Genomic DNA, 26,247 nt, shown 5'->3' on the forward strand with positions numbered 1-26,247 from the left:
CTAGCATTGCACTCAGAAAAAAATGATTCTTACTGTAAAATAATAAATTTGTCCAGGTTTAGTATTTGGATATCCATAGGAAATAAGACAATTAAATAAATGTTTATTAAAATAACCATTAAGATCGTATGATGTCATTGATGTAAATAAAACAAACCGTCTATTAAAAACGGCACTGCATACAAACGTTTATTGATCAATTTTCAAGACTTAGACTCAGCATCCTATTTTCTGACTATTTAACTAGTGAAGATCACGTATGACCAAAACTGGACATGCATTCGGTTGTTCCGAAACGCTGGGGGATCCCTGTACAGATATAACGTTCGGATTTATTGGTGCAGTCTTACTTGTTATTAAACATAAATAGACTGTGACTGCGAATGACTGTGTGTGTTTCGAACTTCACTAGCATTGGAATGTCGCCAACACCCCTCATTATTGTTACTTTCCGTTTGATTTGGAGATTCATAGCAAATCAACGTATTTGGCTTGTACACACGTGATGATTTGGTGATGCTGCAAAACTTACGTTAGCCTATTAAGAAAACAATGTCCGGTATAAATCGTAAACCCAAATAACACACCAAATTTCAAAAACAAAATCAAGGAAGTTTTATTATCACGACCAAGCATTTGATTGTTGTTTGATCTGTCACTAAGCAATGACAAATCCCAAAGATTTTCATCGCACCGTTTTACACGTGCTGCCACTTTATACTTAGATATTCCATTCAGCACGGTTCAGACATTCATTAAAGCGCATGTCCCATAATTTGACGAATTCATGGATTATTAGCTGCAAGCTTACAATATTGAATAGAGTATTTTCAACATAGCTTTTTGCATGTTTGCATGTGTACTATGGTGAACCAAATGTAATTCATCTTAAATTGGCCGTGACATTGTTTAGATAAAAAATTGACTCAAATTTCGCGACTGAACAGAACAAACGCCCTAAAGCCAGCAGTAACGTACTAGTGTCCGGTATAGTTTCACATATGGTCGTGCCGATTCGATTTTTTAATCAAAGTTTCGAAAAGTAAATATAGCATTCTTCGTGAACTGGGAGATTTTAACAACACAAAGCGCAGGAATCATAGATTGCGAAAACCATATATTATCTTTGATCGCAATGGCTATAATTTTGTGGGTCTAGTTAAAAGAAGTGTTGTTATACTTAACAAAGTTTCTTTCACATTTCAGACAGCGGCTTGAAACCAGGGGCTCGTTTATAGAGATATGTATGTACACGAATATCTTTGCTGCAGTCTATAAAAAGTATCGAATGCCAAACTTGGCATTTTACATATTTTCATTTCCCACACTGTTGTAAGACATCAGTTATATAAATTACAATGTAGCACTATTGCAAGCGTGAGAATGTTCTCGTGCGTTTCTTATTCATTGTCGCCGATTAATTGACTGTAATCTCTTAAACAAGCAGTATCAACATCTGTGGTGACTGACAGTGTCGTTTGTTGATTTATTTTTGTTCAGAAAAGTAGTTTAAACCCGCTGTAAACTTCAGATTATTTGGTTTACAGTTTGCGCTAAGGACATATATCGTGGGATTTACAGCTGATTTGTTTATAAACTTAATGGTGGCAAAATATATTCGTTTGTCAATAAGCAATGTTCATGCAGAATATTTTGTTATTGCTGTATTTAAAGAAAGGGAATTAAAAGTAAATTATTTAGATTTGAGACGACACTCCAACCCATTCTCTCAAGGATTTATTTTTGAAAATCCTTAAAGTTTACATTGCTAGTACATTTATTTTCCTTCTCGTTTTATAATTCAGCCAACAAATTTGTCAAGGAAGATTTATACATCTGAATTAATCATAATTTAAAAGACTTGATTTTAGCCACTAATTGTGATTGTATGTGGCCGATGCCGCTTTACTCCGTGCTACCCGCGGTGTATCGGTAGCTTTGTTGTATTTCTTCAGCACTCGAATGCGGAGTCAGCATTCCAACAATTGCCTTTCAAGTCTCTGCGAGATTCTACTTCTGGGGCCCTCGCAAAAAGATCAAGTTTCGCTTGCAGAAGATGTGCTATGTTTAACTTCCAAAAGGGCATTATCACCGAAATTAGTGAGAAAGTCCATGATACTTCTCACCTTCCATTTCCTACCATCAGATGTCAGGAATGCAAAGTTCGTAATGATACCTCTAGCTATTACGTCCTACGTAAACTGTTCCTGTTTTGCTACTCGTACCCCGCGATGTCTGAAAGACCGATGACCTTTGCCTAACTGTGTAAACACAAATACGTACTGCAAAAACAAAGTTTTTTTAAAAAAACCTTCGAATGAAACAAAAATTGAAAACTTTGAAAACACTTGGAAACAAATAGAAAGAACAGAAAAAAGTTATATTGTCAGATATAATCCTCCATCTGGAATACTGTTTTTTTTCTTCTTCTTCCCACGTCTATAGCCATTAGGCACGAAGCGTTTGCACACATGCAAAGTGTCGGTGATTGGCACCTTACAGACTTGAATGTTCATTTTTGAAACCTACCACCAATTAAAGCAGCCTTTAGTGATGCGGTAGATCGTTCAAATGGACTATCAGGTAAAAGATACATTTGATCTTTCAGCTGGACCGACTGTTTCCATTTTTTAGTCATAGTTCGCGAATACATAATAATAGATTATATGTCTGGAGTTGGAGTAAAACACCAAGCACCCTCGCTTTCACGTCACGGAGACAAATTACTTCAACCAATCATGAAGGAACCCTGAAAACTGATACTTGATTTTGTCACTATACACAGTAAAACGGGTAGGTTCATTGTGCAATCTGGGACAGTCAAGGTTTAATTACGACATGAAGGGATGCAATGAATGCAGACTTAGCCATTCGGTTCATTTTATTTCCATTTTTATAGGTAGCTAAAATAATAGCATTTCTGATAGTAGTTCCACCAAAGGTGAATTCCCAATGCAGGACGACACATGAGCCCAATAGGCTGCAGCCTGATGCGCTAATTATTCTCACTTCGCATCTTTTTTTCAGTGGTTAGTCAGTAAAGCGATGACAGATGGCTCTTCGCCCTTTCAGTTGAGGGGGAGGGGAAAAGAAGAAAGGAACAATTTAAAATCGGAAACAAAATATTTTGATTTGGATTATCTTCGGTTTTCGCAACTGGTGACTCATAAATAGAAGTCATTTTGCCATTTTTTATATATAATGAAATTAAATAAAGGCAGGTATTGTGCCTGTTTTAAATTCACGTCAGAAAGCCCGTAAGTCTGGGCGTGATTTAGTTTCCGTTTTAAAGTCAGATTTTTAAAAAAAAAATTCAGTAGGATAGGCTTTTCAGAGTCGGTGCCCAGACGGCTAAACAATCGATGACGTGACGCATTTTAAATAGAGGCTGTCGCGGAACTTCCGGGGCCTGCTAGCAGCTGTACGACCCAGGCAGCCGGAGTGCCAAGTACAGATTTTGGTTTATTTCATCAATAAATCTTGAAGCTCGAGTCCCACGAGACAACTTTATAAATTCCAGAGGGTTAGGACTTTCTCTGTTGGGGGCCAGTACTTCATATCTCTAATTTTAAGTTACCTCTGTGATTAAATACCTCCTCTCAACCCACCCCCCCAATTAAACCCATAGGGGTTCGTGCACTCAGGACTAAGCACCACTGGCGAATCCTACTTTCAACTAGCCATGAAATAATAGAAAATGAAAACATCTTTCCTTTCTGGTCTTTCCTAACACCATAAAATGCACTTCGTGGTTATTCGCTCAGTTGTATCTCTTAAAGCGGAATACTACCGCAAGACGTACCTTCCCTAAAACCAAGAGGAAAAAGTATGATGTGCCGGCCTTTCCGCTCAATACGGAAAGCCCCTAACCAGTTAGAATGCATTTAATGGGATTCAAACTCCAATGCTCTTGCAGTAACACAACAAACCGGAATGAGGCCGATTTTAAGAAGTGTTGAGTATATTGGATTCCGGATATTTAAACGATTAAGATCAAAACAACTCAATACTACCTATAGTGCACGTTATACTAGACTGTCCAGTTATAGGAAACAAACCAATGAGGAGAGCGTCATGCACATCTCAGCTGCTGACGCCCAGCAGCGAAAGTGTCGAGATGCAGCCATGATCTGAATTGATATATTTCGCAACAGTCCCTTTACTAGAAAATGTCAAGAAGAATTTAGCTCATATGCGTTAGGTTTAAGCAATGGGGGAGCCAAACAGGCGTCTTTCGTAGAGCGAGAAAACCGAGAGCAACTTGCCCTTGGTACTTACGTTTTGCGGTCTCGTCCTTCAACATTTATCCCGAAATAGAATGGGACGAATAATTTAAAACCTTGATGCGAAACTACGGTGTTTGTAATCTGTGCACGGTACATTGCGTCATCGAATAATTCAGCACGGAAATAGGCCTTTCGGCCCATTGCCTACTATGACTTTATTTCTGTTTGCATGGATTCATTACAGCGAGAAGATTTGTTTCCGGGATTATCTCGTCAGTCTGCATTCTGCTTACTCAAAAATTCTCAACTGATATAAACTGAATTGCAGTTAAACAAATAATTAAAGAACAAACACAGAAAATGCTGGAAACACCCAGAGAGTTAAGCAGCATCTGTGGAAAGAAAAACAGCAAACATTTCAGGTGACTTACAATCATGCATTAATTATCAGTTTCAAAATGCTTCCTGTCCATTGAACTATTTTATAACACAATGATTGCTATATCGGCAAGTGTGGCAAGCATTGGGTCCACAGCACCACCGTCCTGTAATGAACAAGGACTATTTTAACTTAGTCGTAATGTAAACAATATTGATCAGCATCGGGATCAAACGTGACAAATATTGGGACTAGGCTGGAGGTCCTGTTCACATCATCTTTAGTTTCAAACAGAATACAGAATTCCAAGTTCGCACTTTTTTCTTTCTGATTTCCAGTGGTTGTATTATTGACCACAGTTTTGCACCAATTGCACTCCTTATTTTTCCCCAAGTGCTCAGTGGTTGCGCAGTTCACCGTGTTTCCTGAAGGTTATAGCTGAACATAATGTGGAAGATGGAGCCATTGAGTCATACAGACATCATTATCTCATTTTCATTACAGGGCTAGTAAAAATTGCACAACGCTTTACAGTGTCTCAAAATATGCAGTTTTACTGCACTAAATATTATAATCTGTTTCTGTTTAATATTGCCGCCGATACAAACTGGATGCTTTCAGTTAAGACCACTGTCACTTTTGGAAGCACGACTCCAGCGAACTAAACTGTGTTATTCCGAACGAACGGAAACCAACAAGAGTTCGGTACTGTTAACCGGACTTACCTGTTTTCAGAAATTAGAGGGGGGAAAAAACGACAGAGAAACTTTCCCTTCATTAGCATTGGGTGTACACCGCTCCAAAGATGCACCACGTGATGAAGAACTGGACTTTATAAACATTTGTAGCTGTAGGGTTGGGAACTGATAAATCGGAAAATCTCACGACTTCGAACTAGCAAACGGGGATTTTTTCTAAAAAAAACGCATCCAATGTATTGAATGATAATCATGTCGCTTCGTGGGCGGATTCTGATGTGCAATAGGAAAATCCAGCCCAACGGGCAAGTATAAATATGATCACACTGCTTTCTTTTTCCACCATGTGAAATGAAATTATCTTGTAAAATTGTAACTTTCAGTCGAGGTGGGTCTAAGAAGAAAATTGACAAATTTGAGGGGGAAAAACAGCGATTCTCTTCATTCCGTGAGTTGTTCGGATTTCATATTTATTGTTAGTTATAACTTAGTCATTTTGCGAATAAATTGCTCCACTGTGAATAAACCTTGCGATTAAAGCTATCGATGAAACCTTTATGACTCACATAGAATCAATTTTAAAATCTTTTCTAAGCGAAGTAGAAATTTATTCGTTTTACTGCTGCGGGCAAGTTCAAGGTTATACTTGCATTACCAGGCATTCTTTACCTAGTCAGAAATAAAGATGGGTTCAAGGACGTCTGTACGGATTATTCTGTATCACTGTGACACTTATTTACTTTTATATACAACCCAACACAGCGAGAAATAAAAATCAATTAACTCCCTCCTCACCTTCCAGTCGTCCACTAGTCTCCTCCCACACACAAGACCTTAAAGATGATTCAGTGAAACTTTCCGCTTCATTAACACTGCACAATGACTTGACTGGTTGTACTCTGCATCGCCTATTCGCATTTAAATTGATTGTGTGGTCATTATTTGTAATAGAAGGAAGAACGAATATAGTATTGGAAAAATAGCGGCGTACAGGAAACGAGAAAACAGCGCACCAATTTAGAAAAAGTGGCGCTCCAAAAATACGTAAGAACGTGCAGTGTAAGACGTAGCTATAAGCGTCACGTTTAATCCAAGTGAGGACTGTTTTTTTAAAAAAAAGATTCATTTTACCTGTAGTTTCATTTCCCAAATGCGGGTTATCTGATGGGACCCAATTCTTAAATTTCCTGTTCATCTGCGTGGTGGGAGGCAGGAAAGAAGGGTTAAAGAAAGGGCCAGCCAAATATCAAACGTTCGGTACCTAAATCTGGTATTTGATTTACAAACCCCGTGTTTCTTCTTCTCTGGTCGGGAGTAGGATATCTGCAAGGAAGATAGGTAATTGCATATGTAGCCGAATAATAATAGATTTCGGAAAAGTGAGATTACTCCATTTCAAAACGTATTTCTATAAAAGCATACATTAGGTAATCAATCGACCAAATCAAATGTACTTTTTTAACAGCGGAGTATCAATGAATATTTTTTTAAATTTTAATCAATTTATTCATTTGCTTATGCTTCCTCCAACCACTTAAGTATGTTTTTAAAGTAACACTTAACTATATATTTCAACTGCAATGATAAACCAATGGTTTCCGTCTGTTCGAAATAGGATTTAATTGACGTTTTAAATTGATTTCTTCTTGTAAGTGATAGATTAGGAACCATGCTTATATCTAGTTTAAAGCTCCAATCGTAGATTATAAGAACAAGATACTGTAATCTGCCGATGGTGGAAATCCAAAGCACCATACACAAAGTGGCGGAGGAACTCAGCAGGTCAGCCAGTATCCACAGAAATGAACCAACAGTCGACGTTTCGGGTCAAGACCCTTCTTCAGGACGCTTTGTCAGCATTTGTGCATGAGATGAGGCGTAGATTATGATGTTTTGAAAAATATGTTCCAGGTGTTTAAAAGACAAAGATAACACAAATAAATGACGTAACAGTAGAAACTACAGTAATTTTGTTTTCCCCCAAACTGTAAAGTTTAGAATTTCTGCGTAAGTTTAACGATTGAGTTTACGGGAAGTAAAATATTGCAGCCATTTCATAAAGGTAAGCGACTATACCTGAAAGTGCTATTAGTATCTCAGTTGGTTTGTACTGTTTGAAAAGGAAAATAAGTCAAAACAATATTAAAACCAATTAATTAAACAAGTCAAATGAATGATATTTTGACGAAAATGTTACATTATCTATGCTGCCCCGCAACGATGCTCTGTTCCACTCCCCTCCATTCCAACTATGTCGTTCCCAGCTTCTTCACCCCATTGCTACCGGTCCCATTCGCCCTCTCCTAAGCCAAGTTATGTTCTATATTTTCTGAATATTTATTTTGACTTAGCTAACCGCTTTTAAAAGTTAAAATTCCTCGTATATGGACATAGTAAAACTTTATAATGAGATCATCACCGGTAAAGAAAATGCCCACTGAATCGCAGCATTCTTGCCTTGTTTCCTCAGCTGTAACAGTGTTAGAAGAAACTGGATCAATTAACGCACTAATATTACAAGTGAACATTGAACAGGATTGGATGTTATCACCAGGAACCCAATCACTACCGTAGAGTTTCACGAGTAAACTAGATGGGCAGAATACAAAATATGTTCCTAAACACAACGGTTTCGCTTCGGAAATTCACCTAGGTGTCCATTTCATGCCAATTTGATATTTTCTACCTGGGTGACATTGAGTTTAACCCAGCAATCTACAAACATCCACGCAGCAAATGCAATACTCCGTGCTTTATCCCATTTTAAATATCAGCCAATAAAAGCATAAAATATTTTTCAGCAGTAACTTCTTGGTATAATTTTATTTTTCAGACCACGGATAGTTAAAAACCGGCAAGTTATATGTTTGTATTTATATCAAACTAAGTGAAAAAGCATGTGTTTCAGATACAGACGTAAATTACGTGTAAATTAAGTTTCACTTTTCTATAATAACATGTTACTATTTGACCACAAATTTGCTTGAAACCTTGACATCTGTTTACCAATATTATATAAAATAGATTTCAGGATACTACCAGGAGCAGATAACTATTTGAATGTTATTACAGCGGCATTTATATTGTGTCATGATAACATATTTGAGTGGAGACCTGGACGTAAAAATTATGAAATAAATTAATTAAGGAGAGGGGAATGGAGACCTAGATTTTTAAAATATCCTTCGGTAGGTCGGGATATGAGTGCTATCATTGCATATAAATTTATCTGGAGCTCAGTATGGCTAATAACTATCATCGATCCAACACTCACAATCGCCAACATTCAGAACTGACAAAATGGATAATCATTAACAAAATATTCCTTTGTTCTTTCCATCTGTGATAAGAGTTAACGGATAAGAAGTCCACAAAACGTTCTTTATGAATAGAGTAATGTAAATGACAGGCATAATAAAGCTAAATATAAAATTAAATATTAAATAGACCAAAACATTGCAATTCTTCAAACCCTAAACATTCATCTCAAGCTGACCTTTCCTATTTTACAATATTATGGTAAATCGTTCACTAAATGCCCGTGAGAAAGTTTCAGAACTGTTTTTCATGAATAATATATAAATAATTTGCTTAGGTAATACATTGCAGCTGTTTCATTTTCAAATGTAGGGAAATCTCCCAGTTAGTCGGTAATTTCGTTTTATAATTTGCATTGTTTTTTTTACTATCACAATCTAGTGGATTACAACTACAGTATTCAATCTTCAAAATGTTATTGTTGTATGATACCAATAACAGACAAGTAATAGTTAAATCGAAATATTTACAGAATGCAGCAGACCTATGTTGAACATTTCGTCCGACCTCCTTAAGTAGCTATCTTATTACGACAAACCCTGCTGATTGACAGCCTGGCCAGTGAATTGTGTTTCGGCAGCTCCATGGCGTGACGTCTGTATAACAGGGGTGGGTCTTGAAATGCCAGTCGTTGCGTACTTATCGCAGAAGCGGGCTAGGATAGAGCCAGAACCACTGGAACTATTCAACTCGTACGCTTTTATTTTGACCCCACAATACTTTGGAAACATGCGCATACACACACACACACAAACAGTAGCTCATCAAATAGAACCTTTTAATTTAAAGGTAAGTTCTTTCAAGCAGTTTTGTACCAATGATTAAGGACTTTAATAAGATTGGAAAACCGTGACAAATGGTATTTAAACGTCAGAAAGAGAACAAAACTAAACTTCGTGGCTTTTCACGAAGCTAGTGTCTGCGCGTTTGAACGCTGCGAGCGTTTGCGCCTGCGTCATCTGCGTAGGCTGGTGTGCGGATCTAACAATTTGTTTTCCCATGCTTCACTCAGGTGCGACCCCCTGAACTCTACAATGCCCTCTATACTGGTGCCTCTCTAAATATGCAGTTGCAAATCATAATTGCAGTAGATTTTAGTACAATTTTCATGCAAGTTTGTCTTAAGTATTAACGATGGGATAGAAGGAGATAGGAACGGGGAGCGTAGAGGTTAGTTCAGCAATAAATTTTATCAAAGCATCGTTAGAACCTCCGGAAAAAATCCTTTATTGTGGACAGTGGAGGTGTCTTCCGGGCACCAGTAAATGTGACCGAATGCAGTATTAACTGAACTAAAACGTGCTTACGTTTTAAATAAACTGAACATTGAGACGACCTTGATAAACTAAATTATTAAAATATTCTTTGCAAAACGCGAACATAGAGGATTCTGAAATTTATTCCAATAAACTAGTACATTAAAATTAATGTTAACGTGGCGATTTGTGGCTTAAATTTCAGGAATAAGCTGGTTAATCTCCAAAAGAATAAAAACATTATTAGTATTCTAGGAAATTAACTTGCAGGCATAATAAACATTTTAATTATATGAATTGGTCTTAGAGGTTTTTTCCTAACCAGATAGCGCTACTAGTCCGAAACCAGCGAACCTGATTCTTGTGCATAGTAGTTCTCCGTACAATTCACTGGTTCTTAAAAAAATATACGCAATGAACATACCTGGATAAAACCAACAATTTTAAAATGAGTTGCTATTTGACAATGCAGACCGTGTTGAAAAATCAAAGCTACAATTAAAAGTTAATCGCGTATATTCTAACGAAATTTCACGTCGAAGAAAACTGCTTGCTTTATATATATTTATTTATAAATATATTTAGTTAGTTCTGTTGCACGCTGATATAAATTATATTGGTCCCCATAAGATAAGGCTTAACTTGTTTTACAAAGTTCTATGCCTAGTCTACACTCTGATGAAAATTTGCAGTAGTTTACTGCAGAGAATTTGCATAACCAATCACATTTTCAGTAGAAAATGTGTTGTTGTGGGGCAGACGAGTAACCCAGACCTTGGATACAGCTCTAAAAGAAAGCCTGCTGCAAATCGGGCGGGGCAATACGAACGCTTCCTACTCCGAGTTCCTGTCCATCAAATATCACAGATTTATTGACACTAATTAATAAATAAAACCGTTCGGGCTCTTGAGTTGCAAAACGACGCCCAAAACACCTTCTACTGATTAAGGAACGCCGTGCCCGCCCGCGCGTGTCACGTCACAAACATAAAGTAACGACCTCTGCTAAAAACTTGGTTAGAATCCTCTTCCGGTTCGTCGCTGTGGCAATCGCAGCACAACTGGTTGTCATGGACACTCGGCAGAGCGCCGTCGTTGCTGCAAACGGGTGCCAGTGGCTGCGCATCACCTCGTACAGAATACACGGTTGGCATGACGCAGAGAGTGGCATTACAAGGTAATGGTATTTCGGACACTATAGCCTTTTTTGTTTGTCTTGAAAACCAGCTTTAAGAGAGTCAGGTGGAAGCCTTTGTCTTTAGTGGTGTCCTTCTTCCCACCTTATCAGAAAGTAAGCGTACGGAATTACGAACGACTATTTCTATTAAAGAGAGGCTTGTACTTGTATAGCACAGTCACAAAGTGCTTTAAGATTCATGAAGACTGTTAATGAGTGTAGTCAGTGTTGTGTAGGAAACGGAAGACCTACACCTACAAAGCTCCACGGACAACGGTATAAAGATTTTAGCACCTGTTTTAATGATTCTGGCTGAGATTAAATATGATTCAGAGAGATCTTTTCGGTCTCAGATTCTGCCTTGGGATCTTTTATATTCATTTGATTAAGCCTTACATGAAAGGGTGCCTTTCTTCACTCCATCGGGATTGTGACTAGGTTTTGAGCTCAAGTCCGTTGAAGCCAGAACCTAACAACAGGCGGTATTGGATACTCTTAAGATCCTTGTTTAGTCGTTTATGTGCATTATTTCTTGAGTTTCAGGAATTTATTTTTCTATCGTTTTGCCCCAGTTTTTGAGCAGTACCAGAAGGCCAGAACACACTTTGTACAAACAATTGCAGAACTTGCCACAAGGCCACAAAATATTGAGACTCTGCAAAATGCAGGTAAGGAAAATCTACGTTTTAGCTTTGAACACCAAGTACACTGTGGGGAAACCTAACATTTGATGAACATTTAAATGAAAAATAACCCTCTATTCTTTTAAGAATTTGTATAAGGTTGCAATACTTTGGTTAAACTATATTGTCTTTAAATACAAATTTGTGTGGTTGATGAATGATCACGGGTCTTCTGCCTACAATTTCCAGTTTATAGTTCATGAGATGCAGAATATAAATGGGCGTGGACACCAAACAATTAGCAAGGCAAAAGGTACACTTGCTTTTTCTGTTAAAGGTTTTGTGAGACAAAATGAAAGAGGTTGGAATACACAACCTGGGAATGAGGAGAGTGAGGTATGTAAGGCTCCCCACTACCATTCTTTTTCAACAGGAGCACCATCAAGAGTGTCCTGTCTGGCTGCATCATAGTATGGTACAGAAGCTGCAAGGCCCTACAGAGGACAGGATCACTGTGGTTTCCCTCACCCTTACTGTATGTTTGACATTTATCATGAGTGTTGTATATGAAGGGCCTGAAGCATTGTTGGGGAAGGGAACCTTACCATCCATCCCACAATCTCATTGACAGACTAGCATCAGGAAGGAGGTACAAGAACATCAGGACTATGACTGCCAGACTGGGTAACAGTTTCTTACCTCAGGCTGTGAGACTAATGGATACCCTTCCACCACTGAGGTTTTGTCATTACAACAGTGAGCTACTTACTGTTTACCTGTGCTGCACTTCACATGTATTTTGAATTATATTTTATTAACTTATTTGTGGTAATAGTTTGTTTTATGTACTGCATGCGATTATGTGCATTGTCGGTGCACCGTGGTCTGGAGGAACGTTGTTTCATTTGATTGTATATATGTAGAGTCAGATGACAATCGACTTGAACTTGAGTTTGAATCAGCTGGAGAGATAAACAGTTAATAGTCATAGAGAAGTACAGCACAGAAACAGGCCCTTTGACGCATCTAGTCCATACCAAACATTGAAATTGAACTCACATGCACCACTTTTGCTGGCACTCATTTAACACACTCATGACCCTCTGAGTGAAGGAGTTTCCCCTCATGTTCCCCTTAAACTTTTCACCTTTAATCCATGACATCTAGTTGCAGTCCCACCCAAAAAGCCGGCTTGTATTTACCCTATCTATGCCCCTTATAATTTTGTATACCTCTATCAAATCTGCTCTCAATCTACACACATCAAAGTTGCTGGTGAACGCAGCAGGCCAGGCAGCATCTCTAGGAAGAGGTACAGTCAACGTTTCGGGCCGAGACCCTTCGTCAGGACTAACTGAAGGAAGAGCTAGTAAGAGATTTGAAAGTGGGAGGGGGAGGGGGAGATCCAAAACCTCCTCCCCCTCCCACTTTCAAATCTCTTACTAGCTCTTCCTTCAGTTAGTCCTGACAAAGGGTCTTGGCCCGAAACGTTGGCTGTACCTCTTCCTAGAGATGCTGCCTGGCCTGCTGTGTTCACCAGCAACTTTGATGTGTGTTGCTTGAGTTTCCAGCATCTGCAGAATTCCTCCTGTTTGCTCCTCCAAATCTTCTATGTTCCAGGGAATAAAGTCCTAACCTATTCACCTTCCTTGTAACTCAGGTCCTGCAGATCTGACATCCTTGTAAAATTTCTCTGTACTCTTCTTTCAACCTTATTTACATCTTTCCTGTAGATCAGTGATCAACGCTGCACACAATTTTCCAAACTAGGCCTCACCAATGTCTTGTACAATTTCAACATGACTTTCTTTCTCCTGTACTCTGCTTTGATTTATGAAAGGAGCCAAAAGCTTCTTTACAACCCTATCTACCTGTGACACCACTTTCAATGAATTATGGACCTGTTCTACTATGCTTCTGAGTGCCATTCTGTTCATTGTGTAAGACCTACCCCGGTTGATCCTACTGAAGTATAATACCGTACACATGTCTGCATTAAATTCCATCCGCTATTTTTCAGTCCATTTTTTTCAGCTGCTCCAGATTTGCTGCAAACCATGATAGCCTTCCTCGCTGTCCACTACGTCCCCAGTCTTGGTGTCATCTGCAAATTTGCTGATCTACTTAACCACATTATCTTCTAGATTGTTGAGATAGATGACAAACATCAACAGACCCAGCACCGATCCCTGTGGCACTCCACTAGTCACAGGCCTCCAGTCAGAGAGGCAACCATCTACTACCACTCTCTGGCTTCTCCCATAAAACCAGTGTCTGATCCCTCATCCTGAATGCCGCGCGACTGAACCTTCTTGACCAACCTCCCGTGCAGAACCTTGTCAAATGCTGAAAACAACATTCACACCTTGCCTTCATCCACTTTCTGGCAACCTCCTTGAAAAGCTCTACGATTGATTAGACATGACGGACCATGTGTGAAGCCATGCTGACTATCCTCAATCAATGCATGTCTATCCAAAGACTTGTATGTCCAGTCCCTTAGAATACTTTACAGTAACTCTCTCAGTAAAGATGTCAGGCTCAGTGGCTTATAAATTTACTGGTTTATTTTTAGTGCCTTTCTTAAACAGTGCAAGAACATTGCCTATTCTCCATTCCTCAGGTACCTGACCTTTTGCTAAGGATGATTTAAATATTACTGCTAGGGTCCCGTTAATTTCTGCACTTGCCTCCTGCAGGGTCGGAGGGAAAACCTTGTCAGGCCCTGGGTACTTATACACCCTAATTTGTCTCAAGACTGCAAACATCTCCTCCTCCGTACTCTGTATAGGGTCCACAATGTTGATGCTATTTTACATCACTTTTGTGAACTCTGTATCCCTGCATCTTGTATTCTGGCAGGCACATACAAGCTTTGTACTCTCAAAATTTCACGTTTGAAGGCCTCCCACTTACCTACCCAGAAAACAGCCTGTCCTGTCCCAATCCACACTTGTCAGATCCTTTCTGATACCATCAAAATTGGCCTTTCTCCAATTTAGAGTCTCAGCTTGCGGACCAGACCGAATGTTTTGCATACTTACATTGAAAATAATGGCATTGTGATCACGAGATGCAAAATGTTCCCCTGTACAGACTTCTATCACCTGCCCTATCTCAATTCCTAATAGCAGATAAAGTATCACACATTCTTTCGTTGGGACTTCGATGTACTAATTAAGGAAACTTTCCTGAACACATTTGACAAACTCTGTCCCATCTAGTCTTTTCACAGTATGGAAATCCCAGTCCATATGTGGAAAGTTAAAATCACCTATTATAACGACCTTGTGTTTCTTGCAATAGCTTGTGATCTCTCTACAGGTTTGTTCCTCTAAATCCCGCAGACTCTTGGGTGGTCCGTAATATGGCCCCATTAATGTGGTCATGCCTTTCTTATTTCCCAGTTCCGACCATGAATAAGGACAGAGCAGGGATGAGGAATGTACTGAAACAATGAGATGCAGAACACTGATTGCTGCAAATATGATAATAAGAGAATACTGGAAATTACCAGAATGTTAAGCAACGTCTGCAAGAGAGGAAAAACTATGTTAATTTTACAGGTCGATAACATTTCCATCAGAACTGGCTAGATTTGGAACATAGAACAGTACAACACAGTATGGCCCTCTGGCCTATATTGTTGTGCTGATCAATATGAACTTCACTATCATTCCAACCCTTCCCTCTTTCACAGCCATTACCCTCCATTTTTCTTGCATCCATGTGCCTATCTAGATTTTTAAAAATATCCATCTTTTGCCAGCCTCTTCCTCCATCCTTGGCAGTGCATTCCAGGCACCTGCCACTCTCTGTATAAAAGAAAAACCTATTTCTGAAATGTCCCCTAAACTTTCCTCCTCTCATCTTGAACAGATGGCTTCTGGTATTGGCCATTGCTGACCTGAGGAAAAGGTGCTGTCTCTCCTTTATCTATGCCTCTCATAATCAAAGCCAAATGTTGGTTTAGAGTGTGGAGAGTCTGGAGGCAGAAGATGGAAGGCTGAGTCTGTGAGTCTGGGCCAGTGACTGAGGTTGGAGGTGCAATATCTGAGCATCTGGGATTAAGGTCTGGAGATGCAGCGATGGCATGGAGTTGGATATCTATCTGTGTGTTTGAGGGGAGGGTGAGAAAGGTGATGGTTTTGCTGTTATTGTCTTGTTTTGCTCTTGTTGCCTGTGTTGTCTTGCTGAATGTTGTGGATATGCTATGTTGGTTCCAGAATATGTGCCGACATCTTTTGATAGGCTGGAAGTTATTGCAAACAATGCATTTCATTGTATGTTTCCATATACATGTGATAAATAAATATGAATCTTCCCATCATGCTTTATCCTTCCTTGGTCTACCTAACACCTATCAACCCCTCTCCCTTTCCTCTTTATATCAGCTTTATTCCCTCTCCACTCTTAGTCCGGATGCAGTCTTCACCCAAAATGCCAGCACTTCCTTTCCTGCCACAAATGCTGATCCTCCAACAGTCTTTTTTTTTGCTAGAGGAAACCATATTGTGAGTACTAACACACGCTGCTATGTTCACAGATGAGGCACTGCTCTACCTGAATGCTGTGAGGAGAATGTGTTGTAGGAGATGGAAGGATGAACCAGAAATTTGTTGAGAAAATCCTTTAGAATGGTGAGAAGAGAGGGAATGACTTGTCCAATAGTACCTCTTGGCGGCTTCTTTCATCTTTGAGCATTCCTTATCCTCCGTAATTTCTGTTGTCTTCAATGTGATGCCATGCCCAGGAATATCTTTCCATTCCCTTTGCAGATGCTGCCTGATCAGCTGAGTATTTCTAAGACTTGCTGTTTTTCTTTAACGTTTCCAGCATCTGCATTTTTGGGTTTTAGAAATTTTATGATACCTGATTCGAGGAACTGTGTTTCTGTACCCAAATGAAAGTTGATTGGATATGATCTCCGTAAGACATACAGAATTTGGAATGGAACTGACAGAATAGATTCTGAGAGTCTGTTTCACTAAGCTTGGAGAATAGATTCATGAAGACATTTAGTACTGAAATGAACAAAAAAAAATTTACACAGATAATTGTAAGTGTTTTGGCAGTCTCTACCTCAGGACTGCAGACAATAATTCAATGCACAAAATAAACGTGATATTGATAGATTTTTGGACACAAGTCGGAGTGCTGATATATATCATGCTTTTACTTATGTTGTAATTAACTATCAGACTCTTTGACCTATCTGTGCCTGCCTTGGTCTAATTTAATAAATTTAAATGAATTATGTCAACTGTTGATTTAACAAAGCTCTTTTGTGTTATATAGTGGCTTCAGGTGGTAATAGCTCCAAAATATATCACAGTAACATAACCAGATAAAATTGTCAACAGGGAAAGATGGAGAAATTTGGGCAAATGACTAAAATCATCGACAAAATAGTTAAAGACTTAATTGTTTGGAGACTGATAATTTAAAAAAATTTCATATAAGATGTTAAGTGGCTGAGAAAGGATAACATAAAGCTTACCATTGTGCAAACACGAGGAATTCTGCGGATGCTGGAAGTTCAAGCAATACACATCCAAGTTGCTGGTGAACGCAGCAGGCCAGGCAGCATCTCTAGGAAGAGGTACAGTCGACATTTCAGACCGAGAACCTTCGTCAGGACTAACTGAAGAAAGAGCTAGTAAGAGATTTAAAAGTGGGAGGGGGATTTCCCCCTCCCCCTCCCACTTTTAAATCTCTTACTAGCTCTTTCTTCAGTTAGTCCTGACGAAGGTTCTCGGTCTGAAACGTCGACTGTACCTCTTCCTAGAGATGCTGCCTTACCATTGTGAATCACTTTGGCTCAAAATTTCCAGGAGCAAGTAAGCCAATTGCATTAGCTGTTCTATGCAGTAAATCCCAAACCTATCTGTTTGGATCTACGACTGAGAACTTTCAGCCTCAGAATAGTGTCCTTGGTCCTCCTTGCTCATGCACAGACACCATAGAGCATGGTCATGGTGTCAATCAGTGCTGATGAAAGAAACTCTTCTAGGCACACAAGGCTTGCAAATGATAAGGCCTTGAACATAAGCAAAGCCTGAATTAGGGGTTCGAAGACTGATTGTGTAAGGAAAGGAGGCTCAATTTTGCATAGGTCACTGCAGGTTTCAGAGGCAATTATCATTTTCCTGGGAAGGCTATTCTTTTAAGTGCTTTTCTAAGTGATTGCTCCTATTTGCCCTGAAATCTTTGGGCTCCCTGAATGATGGCAGTTCCCTCAGCTGATTGCCTCCTCAAGCAACACCATCTCATATCCCTAATCCTGTTCCTGACTAATTCACCTCCAGATCCTCTTTTGAAACCAATACACTGACCACTCTGATTCTTGGTCCTGTTTTTTTTATTTTCCCCAATTCCCGTGATCCTGTAAATCTCCTCTTTTACTTAGTTATTCCAGAGGTGCTGAATGGTGATTCCTTTCTGCTTCCTGATGTCACCTTCAGCATAATTAGAAGCTCGTCAGCCAGTTTGATTCCCTTCATCCATTATCCTAAGCAAATATAGGAAATGCTGAAGGATTGATGAACACTGAAGTACTGAAAACTTTCAGTTTAAAACTTACTTGCAGTTAGCCTGTTCTATTATAGTGATAGTATTGTCTAGTGGATGGATGCCAGAGTGTGACAATTTCACAAAAAGCAGGACAAAACTAATTGAAAACAATAGGAATTCTGCAGATGCTGGAAATTCAAGCAACACACATCAAAGTTGCTGGTGAACGCAGCAGGCCAGGCAGCATCTCTAGGAAGAGGTACAGTTGACGTTTCAGGCCGAGACCCTTCGTCAGGACTAACTGAAGGAAGAGCTAGTAAGAGATTTGAAAGTGGGAGGGGGAGATCCAAAATGATAGGAGGAGACAGGAGGCTGAGGGATGGAGCCAAGAGCTGGACAGGTGATTGGCAAAAGGGATGTGAGAGGATCATGGGACAGCTCTTGGCCCCCAGAAAAGAACCAGCCTTCCTAACACCAAGATTACAGGAATGATACCAGTATGGATTGAAGGTTGGCTGACTCGCACAAGGCAAAGAGTGGGTATAAAGGGAGCCTTTTCTGGTTGGCTGCTAGTGACTAGTAGTGTTCTGCAGTGGTCAATGTTAAGACCACTTTTTTTCCAAGTTGTACGTTAATGATTTGGATGATAGTCCTCATCCTGGTGGGATGGGAAACTTGATTGGATGAGAACTAATCAATCAGGAGGGATGGACTATGGGGGTATAAATACCACTGGACTGGACCTGGGCAGGCATTATTCCTGATGAAGATGGCAAAGTTTGTCATCGAACCATTGGTTCTCCTTGATACCTGTGCCTGGCTGGAAGCCCGAGAAGAGTTTATTTGTTCAAAAATTCCCTCTGTTTGCTTTTTACCTTTTACACCTTTGCCCCCTGGTATTGGACCCCGCAGCTATGTGGAAAAGTTTCTCAGTTTTAATCCTTTCTATGCCCTTGACTTCTGCTGCTGTGAGGGAAAAGAAGATCAGCCTTTTCAGACTCTCTTTATGATCCCAGGCAACACCTTTTTGAATTTCGTGCTCCCTCTCCAGTACAGTTAAATCCTTTCTATATGTAGGTAATACTCTAGCTTTGACCAATGTTTTATAAAATTATACTATAACCTACTTTATCTAGTATTATATGCTCTGCGTAATGAAGGCAGGTATCAGCATTGCTTATTCATTACCTTACCCACCTGTGCTACCACCTTCAGAGATCGTTAGACTTGCACACCAAAGTCCCTCTGGTTCTCAGTACTCTTTAGGAACCTATAGAAATTGTGTATGCCTTCTCTGCATTAGTCTCCCCAAAATGCATCACATCACACTTACCAGAATTAATTTCCATCTGCCATGCTCTGCACACTTATTAAATGAGTGTCAGCTTTCAGGCAATGACTACCTCCTCACTATTGACAATAGCAACAGTTTTTGTCATTTCTGGACGTGCTAGTCATTCTCCTTGCATTCATATCGAAATTGTTAACATACATAACAGTTGGAGTCACCATTGGTCACAGGCTTTCAATCGTAATAAAAAACTCCCAATTGTCATATCTTCCTATTGCCAAGCCAATTTTGTCTCAGTTTGCCAGCCTTGAATTCATCTAAATATTTGGCAGTGACCTTGTCAATGGTCTTATTGAAGTCCATATGTACTATATCAACTTCACTGCTCTCATCGTTAAAACTTTGTTACTTCTTCAAACAGTAATCAATTGGTCAGATAGGATCTCCGGAAAATCATCCTAAGTTATTTTAATTAAACAGTCTTTTCAAATAAGGATTAAAATTTTTTTTCAAATTTTTCCAAAAACCTTCCTGCCACTGATGACATACTCATTGGCTTGTAAATGCCTAATTTATCCCTGCTGCCCTTCCTGAATAGAAGTACTATATTCACTGCCCTGTAGAGCCTCATCCATTGAAAATTTAAAATAGTATACCAAGTACCCCAGGAATGTTCTGCTTTAGCAGCCTGTTGAGTAACCTCAACAGGCCATGGGAATTTATTCACACTTAAGCCTGATACCACATCTAATTCTTCTTTTCTTAATGATCACATGTTCTAAAATTTCAGAACATCAGTTTCCCAGAAATAGGAGTCCTGTTCATTAAATTTTAATTTTCATTGGAGATTAAAGAAAAACTTTTTTTAATTGTCTTATTGACTTCCCTTTTATTTCACTTCTTTGGTATTGTTAATTATATATACTGTTATAACAGTGCATAACTTTGAAGAAATAACAAGCAGGGTAGACAAAGGAGAATGGGTTGATGTTGTGTACTTGGATTTTCAGAAGGCCTTTGACAAGGTGCCACACATGAGGTTGCTTAACAAGCTACAAGCCCATGGTATTACAGGAAAGATTCTAGCATGGATAAAGCAGTGGTTGATTGGCAAGAGGCAAAGAGTGGGAATAAAGGGAACTTTTTCTGGTTGGCTACTGGTGACAAGTGGTGTTCCACAGGGGTCTGTGTTGGGACTGATTCTTTTTATGTCAATGATCTAGTTGATGGAACTGATGGCTTTGCTGCAAAGTTTGCAGACTACATAAAGGTAGGTGGAGGGGCAGGTAGTTTTGAGGAAGTAGAGTGGACTGACAGATCGGGTGAATGGGCAAATAAATGATAGATGGAATACTGTGTTGGGGAGTGTATGGTCGAAGAAATGAAAGGATTGACTATTTTCTAAATGGAGAGAAAATACAAAAAACTGAGGCACAAAGGGATTTGGGAGTCCTTGTGCAGGATTCCCTAAAGGTTAATTTGCAGGTTGAGTCTGTGGTGAGGAAAGCAAATGCAATGTTAGAATTCGTTTCAAGAGGACTAGAATATAAAAGCGAGGATGTAATGTTGCGACTTTATAAAACACTGGTGAGGCCTCATTTGGATATTGTGGGCAGTTCTGGGCCCCTTACCTTAGAAAGGATGTGCTGAAACTGGAGAGGGTTCAAAGGAGGTTCACAAAAATAAATCCAGGATTGAATGGCTTGTCATTTGAAGAGTATTTGATGGCTCTTGGCCTGTATTCAGTAGAGTTCAGAAGAATGAGTGGTGACCTCATTGAAACCTATCGAATGGTGAAAGGCTTTGATAGTAAATATCTTATCAACTTCCACTCTGTGGTGGGAAAGTCTATAACCAGAGGACACAGCCTCAGAATATAGGGATGTCCTTTTAGAACTGAGATGAGGATGAATTTCTTTAGCCAGAGAATGGTGAATCTGTGGAATTCTTTGCCACAGAAAGCTGTGGAGTCCATGTCTTGTGTATATTTAAGGCAGAAGTTGATAGATTCTTGACTGGTCAGGGCATGAAGGAATACAGGGAGAAGGCAGGAGATTGGGGCTGAGAGGAAAAATGGATCAGACTCGATGGGCCAAATGCCCTAATTCTGCTCCTGTATCTTATGATCTTGAAATGTTATCATGCAGTAAATATTTGAACCATTACATTATTCTTGAATGGCTGTGTGGTTACTTTAGTGTGCTATCATTTTCCTGCTGCTATGGGACCCAGAATGCCAAAATAAAATGTACCTTCAACTGCTGTGGCATAAAAGCCCACAAAATTGGGGAGTAGGAAGCAGGGCGCTACTGATTTTTTTCTTTTAAAAAGAGCCAAGAAGTTAGAACATAGAAAACCTACAGCTCAATACAGGGCCTTAGGAACATGTCCCTACCTTAGAAATTACTAGGGTTACCCATAGCCCTCTATTTTTCTAAGCTCCATGTACTTATCCAAAAGTCTCTTAAAAGACCCTATCGTATCCGCCTCCATCACGGTTACCAGCAGCCCATTCCATGCACTCACCACTGTCTCCGTTTTTAAAAAAAAAACTTACCCCTGACATCTCCTCTATACCTACTCCCAAGCACCTTAAACCTGTGCCCTCTTGTGGCAGCCATTTCAGCCCTGGGAAAAAGCCTCTGACTATCTACACGATCAATGCCTCTCATCATCTTATACAGCTCTCTCAAGACACCTTTCATCCTACGTCGCTCCAAGGAGAAAAGGCCGAGTTCACTTAACCTGTTTTCATGAGGCATGCTCCCCAATCCAGGCAACATCCTTGTAAATCTCCTCTTCACCCTTTCTATGGTTTCCACATCCTTCCTGTAGTGAGGCGACCAGAACTGAGCACAGTACTCCAAGTGGGGTCTGACTAGGGTCCAATACAACTGCAACATTACCTGTCGGCTCCTAAATTCAATTCCACAATTGATGAAGGCCAATACACTGTATGCCTTCTTAACTGCAGAGTCAACCTGCACAGTTGCTTTGATCGTCCTGTGGACTCAGACCCTAAGATCCCTCAGATCCTCCACATTGCCAAGAGTCTTACCATTAATACTATATTTTGCCATCATATTTGACCTACAAAAATGAACCACCTCACACTTATCTGGGTTGAACTCCACCTGTTACTTCTCAGCTCAGTTTTGCATCCTATCCATGTCCCACTGTAACCTCTGACAGCCCTCCACGCTATCCACAACACCCCTGACCTTTGTGTCATCAGCAAATTACTAACCCATCCTTCCACTTCCTCATCCAGGTCATTTATAAAAATCACGAAGAGTAAGGGTCCCAGAACAGATCCCTGAGGTACATCACTGGTCACCGACCTCCATGCAGAATAAGACCTGTCTACAACCACTCTTTGCCTTCTGTGGGCAAGCCAGTTCTGGATCCACAAAGCCATGTCCCCTTGGATTCCATGCCTCCTTACCTTCTCAATAAGCCTTGCATGAGGTACCTTATCAAATGCCTTGTTGAAATCCACATACACTACATCTACTACTCTTCCTTCATCAATGTGTTCAGTCACATCCTCAAAAAGAAAATCCAATCAGGCTCGTAAGGCACGACCTGCCCTTGACAAAGCCATGCTGACTATTCCTAATCATATTATACCTGTCCAAATGTTCATAAATCCTGCCTTTCAGGATCTTCTCCATCAACTTACCAACCACTGAAGTAAGACTCACTGGTCTATAATTTCCTGGGCTACCTCACTCCCTGTTTTGAATAAGGGAACAACATCCGCAACCATCCAGTCCTCTGGAACCTCTCCATTGATGATGCAAAGATCATTGCCAGAGGCTCAGCAATCTCCTCCCTGGCCTCCCACAGTAGCCTGGGGTACATCTCATCCGGTCCCGGCGACTTAACCAACTTGATGTTTTCCAAAAGCTCCAACACATCCTATATAACCATATAAAAATTACAGCATGGAATCGGGCCATCTCAGCCCTCCTAGTCCGTGCTGAACTCTTACTCTCACCTAGTCCCACCGACTTGCACTCAGCCCATAACCCTCCATTCCTTTCCTGTCCATATATCTATCCAATTTAACTTTAAATGACAACATCGAACCTGCCTCAACCACTTCTGCTGGAAGCTCGTTCCACACAGCTACCACTCTCTGAGTAAAGAAGTTCCCCCTCATGTTACCCCTAGACTTTTGCCCTTTAACTCTCAACTCATGTCCTCTTTTTTAAATCTCCCCCACTCTCAATGGAAAAAGTCTATCCATGTCAACTCTATCTATCCCCCTCATACTTTTAAATACCTCTATCAACTCCCCCCTCAAACTTCTACGCTTTTCTTAATATCTACATGCTCAAGCTTTTCAGTCTGCTGCAAGTCATCACTACAATCACCAAGATCCTTTTCCATAGTGAATACTGAAGTATTCATTAAGTACCTCTGCTATTTCTTCCGGTTCCATACACACTTTCCCACTGTCACACTTGATAGGTCCTGTTCTTTCATGTCTTATCCTCTTGCTCTTCACATACTTGTAGAATGCCTTGGGGTTTTCCTTAATCCTGCCCGCCAAGGCCTTCTCATGGCCCCTTCTGGCTCTCCTAATTTCCTCCTTAAGCTCCTTGTTAGCCTTATAATCTTCTAGATCTCTAACATTACCTAGCTCTCAGAACCTTTTGTAAGCTTTTCTTCTTGACCAGATTTACTACAGCCTTTGTACACCACTGTTCCTGTACCCTACCATAACTTCCCTGTCTCAATGGAACGTACCTATGTAGAGCTCCACACAAATATCCCCTGCATATTTGCCACATTTCTTCCGTACCTTTCCCTGAGAACATCTGTTCCCAATTTAAGCTTCCAAGTTCCTGCCTGATAGCCTCATAATTCCCCTTACTCCAATTAAACACTTTTCTAACTTGTCTGTTCCTATCTCTCTCCAATGCTGTTGTAAAGGAGATAGTGATCATAATTCTATCTCCAAAATGCTCTCCCACTGAGAGATCTGACACCTGACCAGGTTCATTTCCCGATACGAAATCAAGTACAGTCTCTCCTCTTGTAGGCTTATCTACATACTGTGTCAAGAAACTTTCCTGAACACACCTAACAAACTCCACCACATCTAAACCTCTTGCTCTAGGGAGATACCAAATCGATATTTGGAAAATTAAGATCTCCCACCATGAGAACTCTTATTATTACACCTTTCCAGGATCTGTTTCTCTATCCGCTTCTCGATATCCCTGTTACTATAGGGCGGCCTATAAAAAACACCCAGTAGAGTTATTAACCTCTTCCTGTTCCTAACTGCCACCAACAGAGACTATGTAGAAAATCCCTTCATGGCGTCCATCTTTTCTGCAGCTGTGACACTATCTCTGATCAACAGTGCCACAGCCCCACCTCTTTTGCCTCCCTCCCTATCCTTTCTGAAACATCTAAAACCGAGCCATCCGAGTCTCTGTAATGGCCACCACATCATAGCTCCAAGTACTGATCCACGCTCTAAGCTCATCCGCTTTGTTCACAATACTCCTTGCATTAAAATAGACACATCTCAAACCATCTGTCTGAGGGCATCCCTTCTCTATCACCTTCCTATCCTCCCTCACACACTGTCTCCAAGCTTTCTCCATTTGTGAGCCAATCACCTCTTCCCCAGTCTCTTCAGTTTGGTTCGCACCCCCCAACAATTCTAGTTTAAACTCTCCCCAGTAGCTTAGCAAACCTCCCCGCCAGGATATTGGTCCCCCTGGGATTCAAGTGCAACCTGTCCTTTTTGTACAGGTCACACCTGCCCCAAAAGAGGTCCCAATGATCCAGAAATCGGAATCCCTGCCCCCGCTCCAATCCCTCAGCCATGCATTTATCCTCCACCTCATTCTATTTCTGTACTCACTGTCACGTGGCACAGGCAGTAATCCTGAGATTACTACCTTTGCGGTCCTGCTTCTCAACTTCTTTCCTAACCCCTTGTAGTCTGTTTTCAGGACCTCCTCCCTTTTCTTGCTTATGTCATTGGTACCAATATGTACCACGACCTCTGGCTGTTCTCCCTCCCACTGCAGATATTGTGGACACGATCTGAAACATCCTGGACCCTGGCACCTGGGAGGCCAACTACCATCCGAGTTTATTTACTGTGTCTACAGAATCGTCTGTCTGACCCCCTAACTATAGAATCCCTTATCACTACTGCCTTCCTCTTCCTTTCTCTACCCTTCTGAGCCACAGGGCCGGACTCTGTGCTCTGTGTCAGAGGCATGGCCACTGTTGTTTCCCCCAGGTAGGCTGTTTCTCCCCCCCCCCCCCCGTCCCCCCAAGCAGTACTCAAACAGGAGTACTTATTGTTCAGGGGGACAGCTACAGGGGTACTCTCTAGTACCTGACTCTTGCCCTTCCCCCTCCTGACTGTTACTCACCTGTCTGTCTCCTGTGGCCCCGGTGTGACCACCTGCCTATAACTCCTTTCTATCACCTCCTCGCTCTCCCTGACCAGGCGAAGGTCATCGAGCTGCATCTCCAGTTCCCTGCTATAACTAATATTTGAAAGCAACTCTTCTGTAGCTATTAAATGGTTCTGATTAATGCCTCTGTTAACTTCATTCTTGTACCTCTTATCAATTTAGAATACAGGCCTTTAAGCTTTTATTTATGCAAATTTATTTTCAAAACCATTTGCCTGTATTCCCACTTCAGTTATCTGCTTATTATAAAGATGCAGATTATTAACTTTTTCTAAGTATTTGTTGTCCTCAATTGCCCCTTTATAGAACAT

General features: G+C 40.4%; 1 protein-coding gene across 3 annotated transcripts in view; it reads left to right on the forward strand.

The window, feature by feature from the left end:
- The first annotated feature begins 9,287 nt into the window (after window positions 1-9,287).
- Window positions 9,288-26,247, forward strand: part of spag6 (sperm associated antigen 6) — a 131,353-nt gene continuing 114,393 nt past the window's right edge. The window contains exons 1-2 of one of the 3 annotated variants that reach the window (XM_072252048.1): window positions 9,288-9,410; window positions 11,627-11,722. Coding sequence is in view for 1 of the 3 variants with exons in the window: in XM_072252047.1 (XP_072108148.1) it covers window positions 11,030-11,054; window positions 11,627-11,722 (121 nt within the window). In the remaining 2 variants the exon portion in view is untranslated. Of the gene's footprint in view, window positions 9,411-10,578; window positions 11,055-11,112; window positions 11,169-11,626; window positions 11,723-26,247 lie in introns of those variants that run through there. The other 2 variants (XM_072252047.1, XM_072252049.1) reach the window with 2 other exon arrangements.

This window comes from Mobula birostris, chromosome 3 (assembly GCF_030028105.1).
Source record: "Mobula birostris isolate sMobBir1 chromosome 3, sMobBir1.hap1, whole genome shotgun sequence".
Lineage (NCBI taxonomy): Eukaryota > Metazoa > Chordata > Chondrichthyes > Myliobatiformes > Myliobatidae > Mobula > Mobula birostris.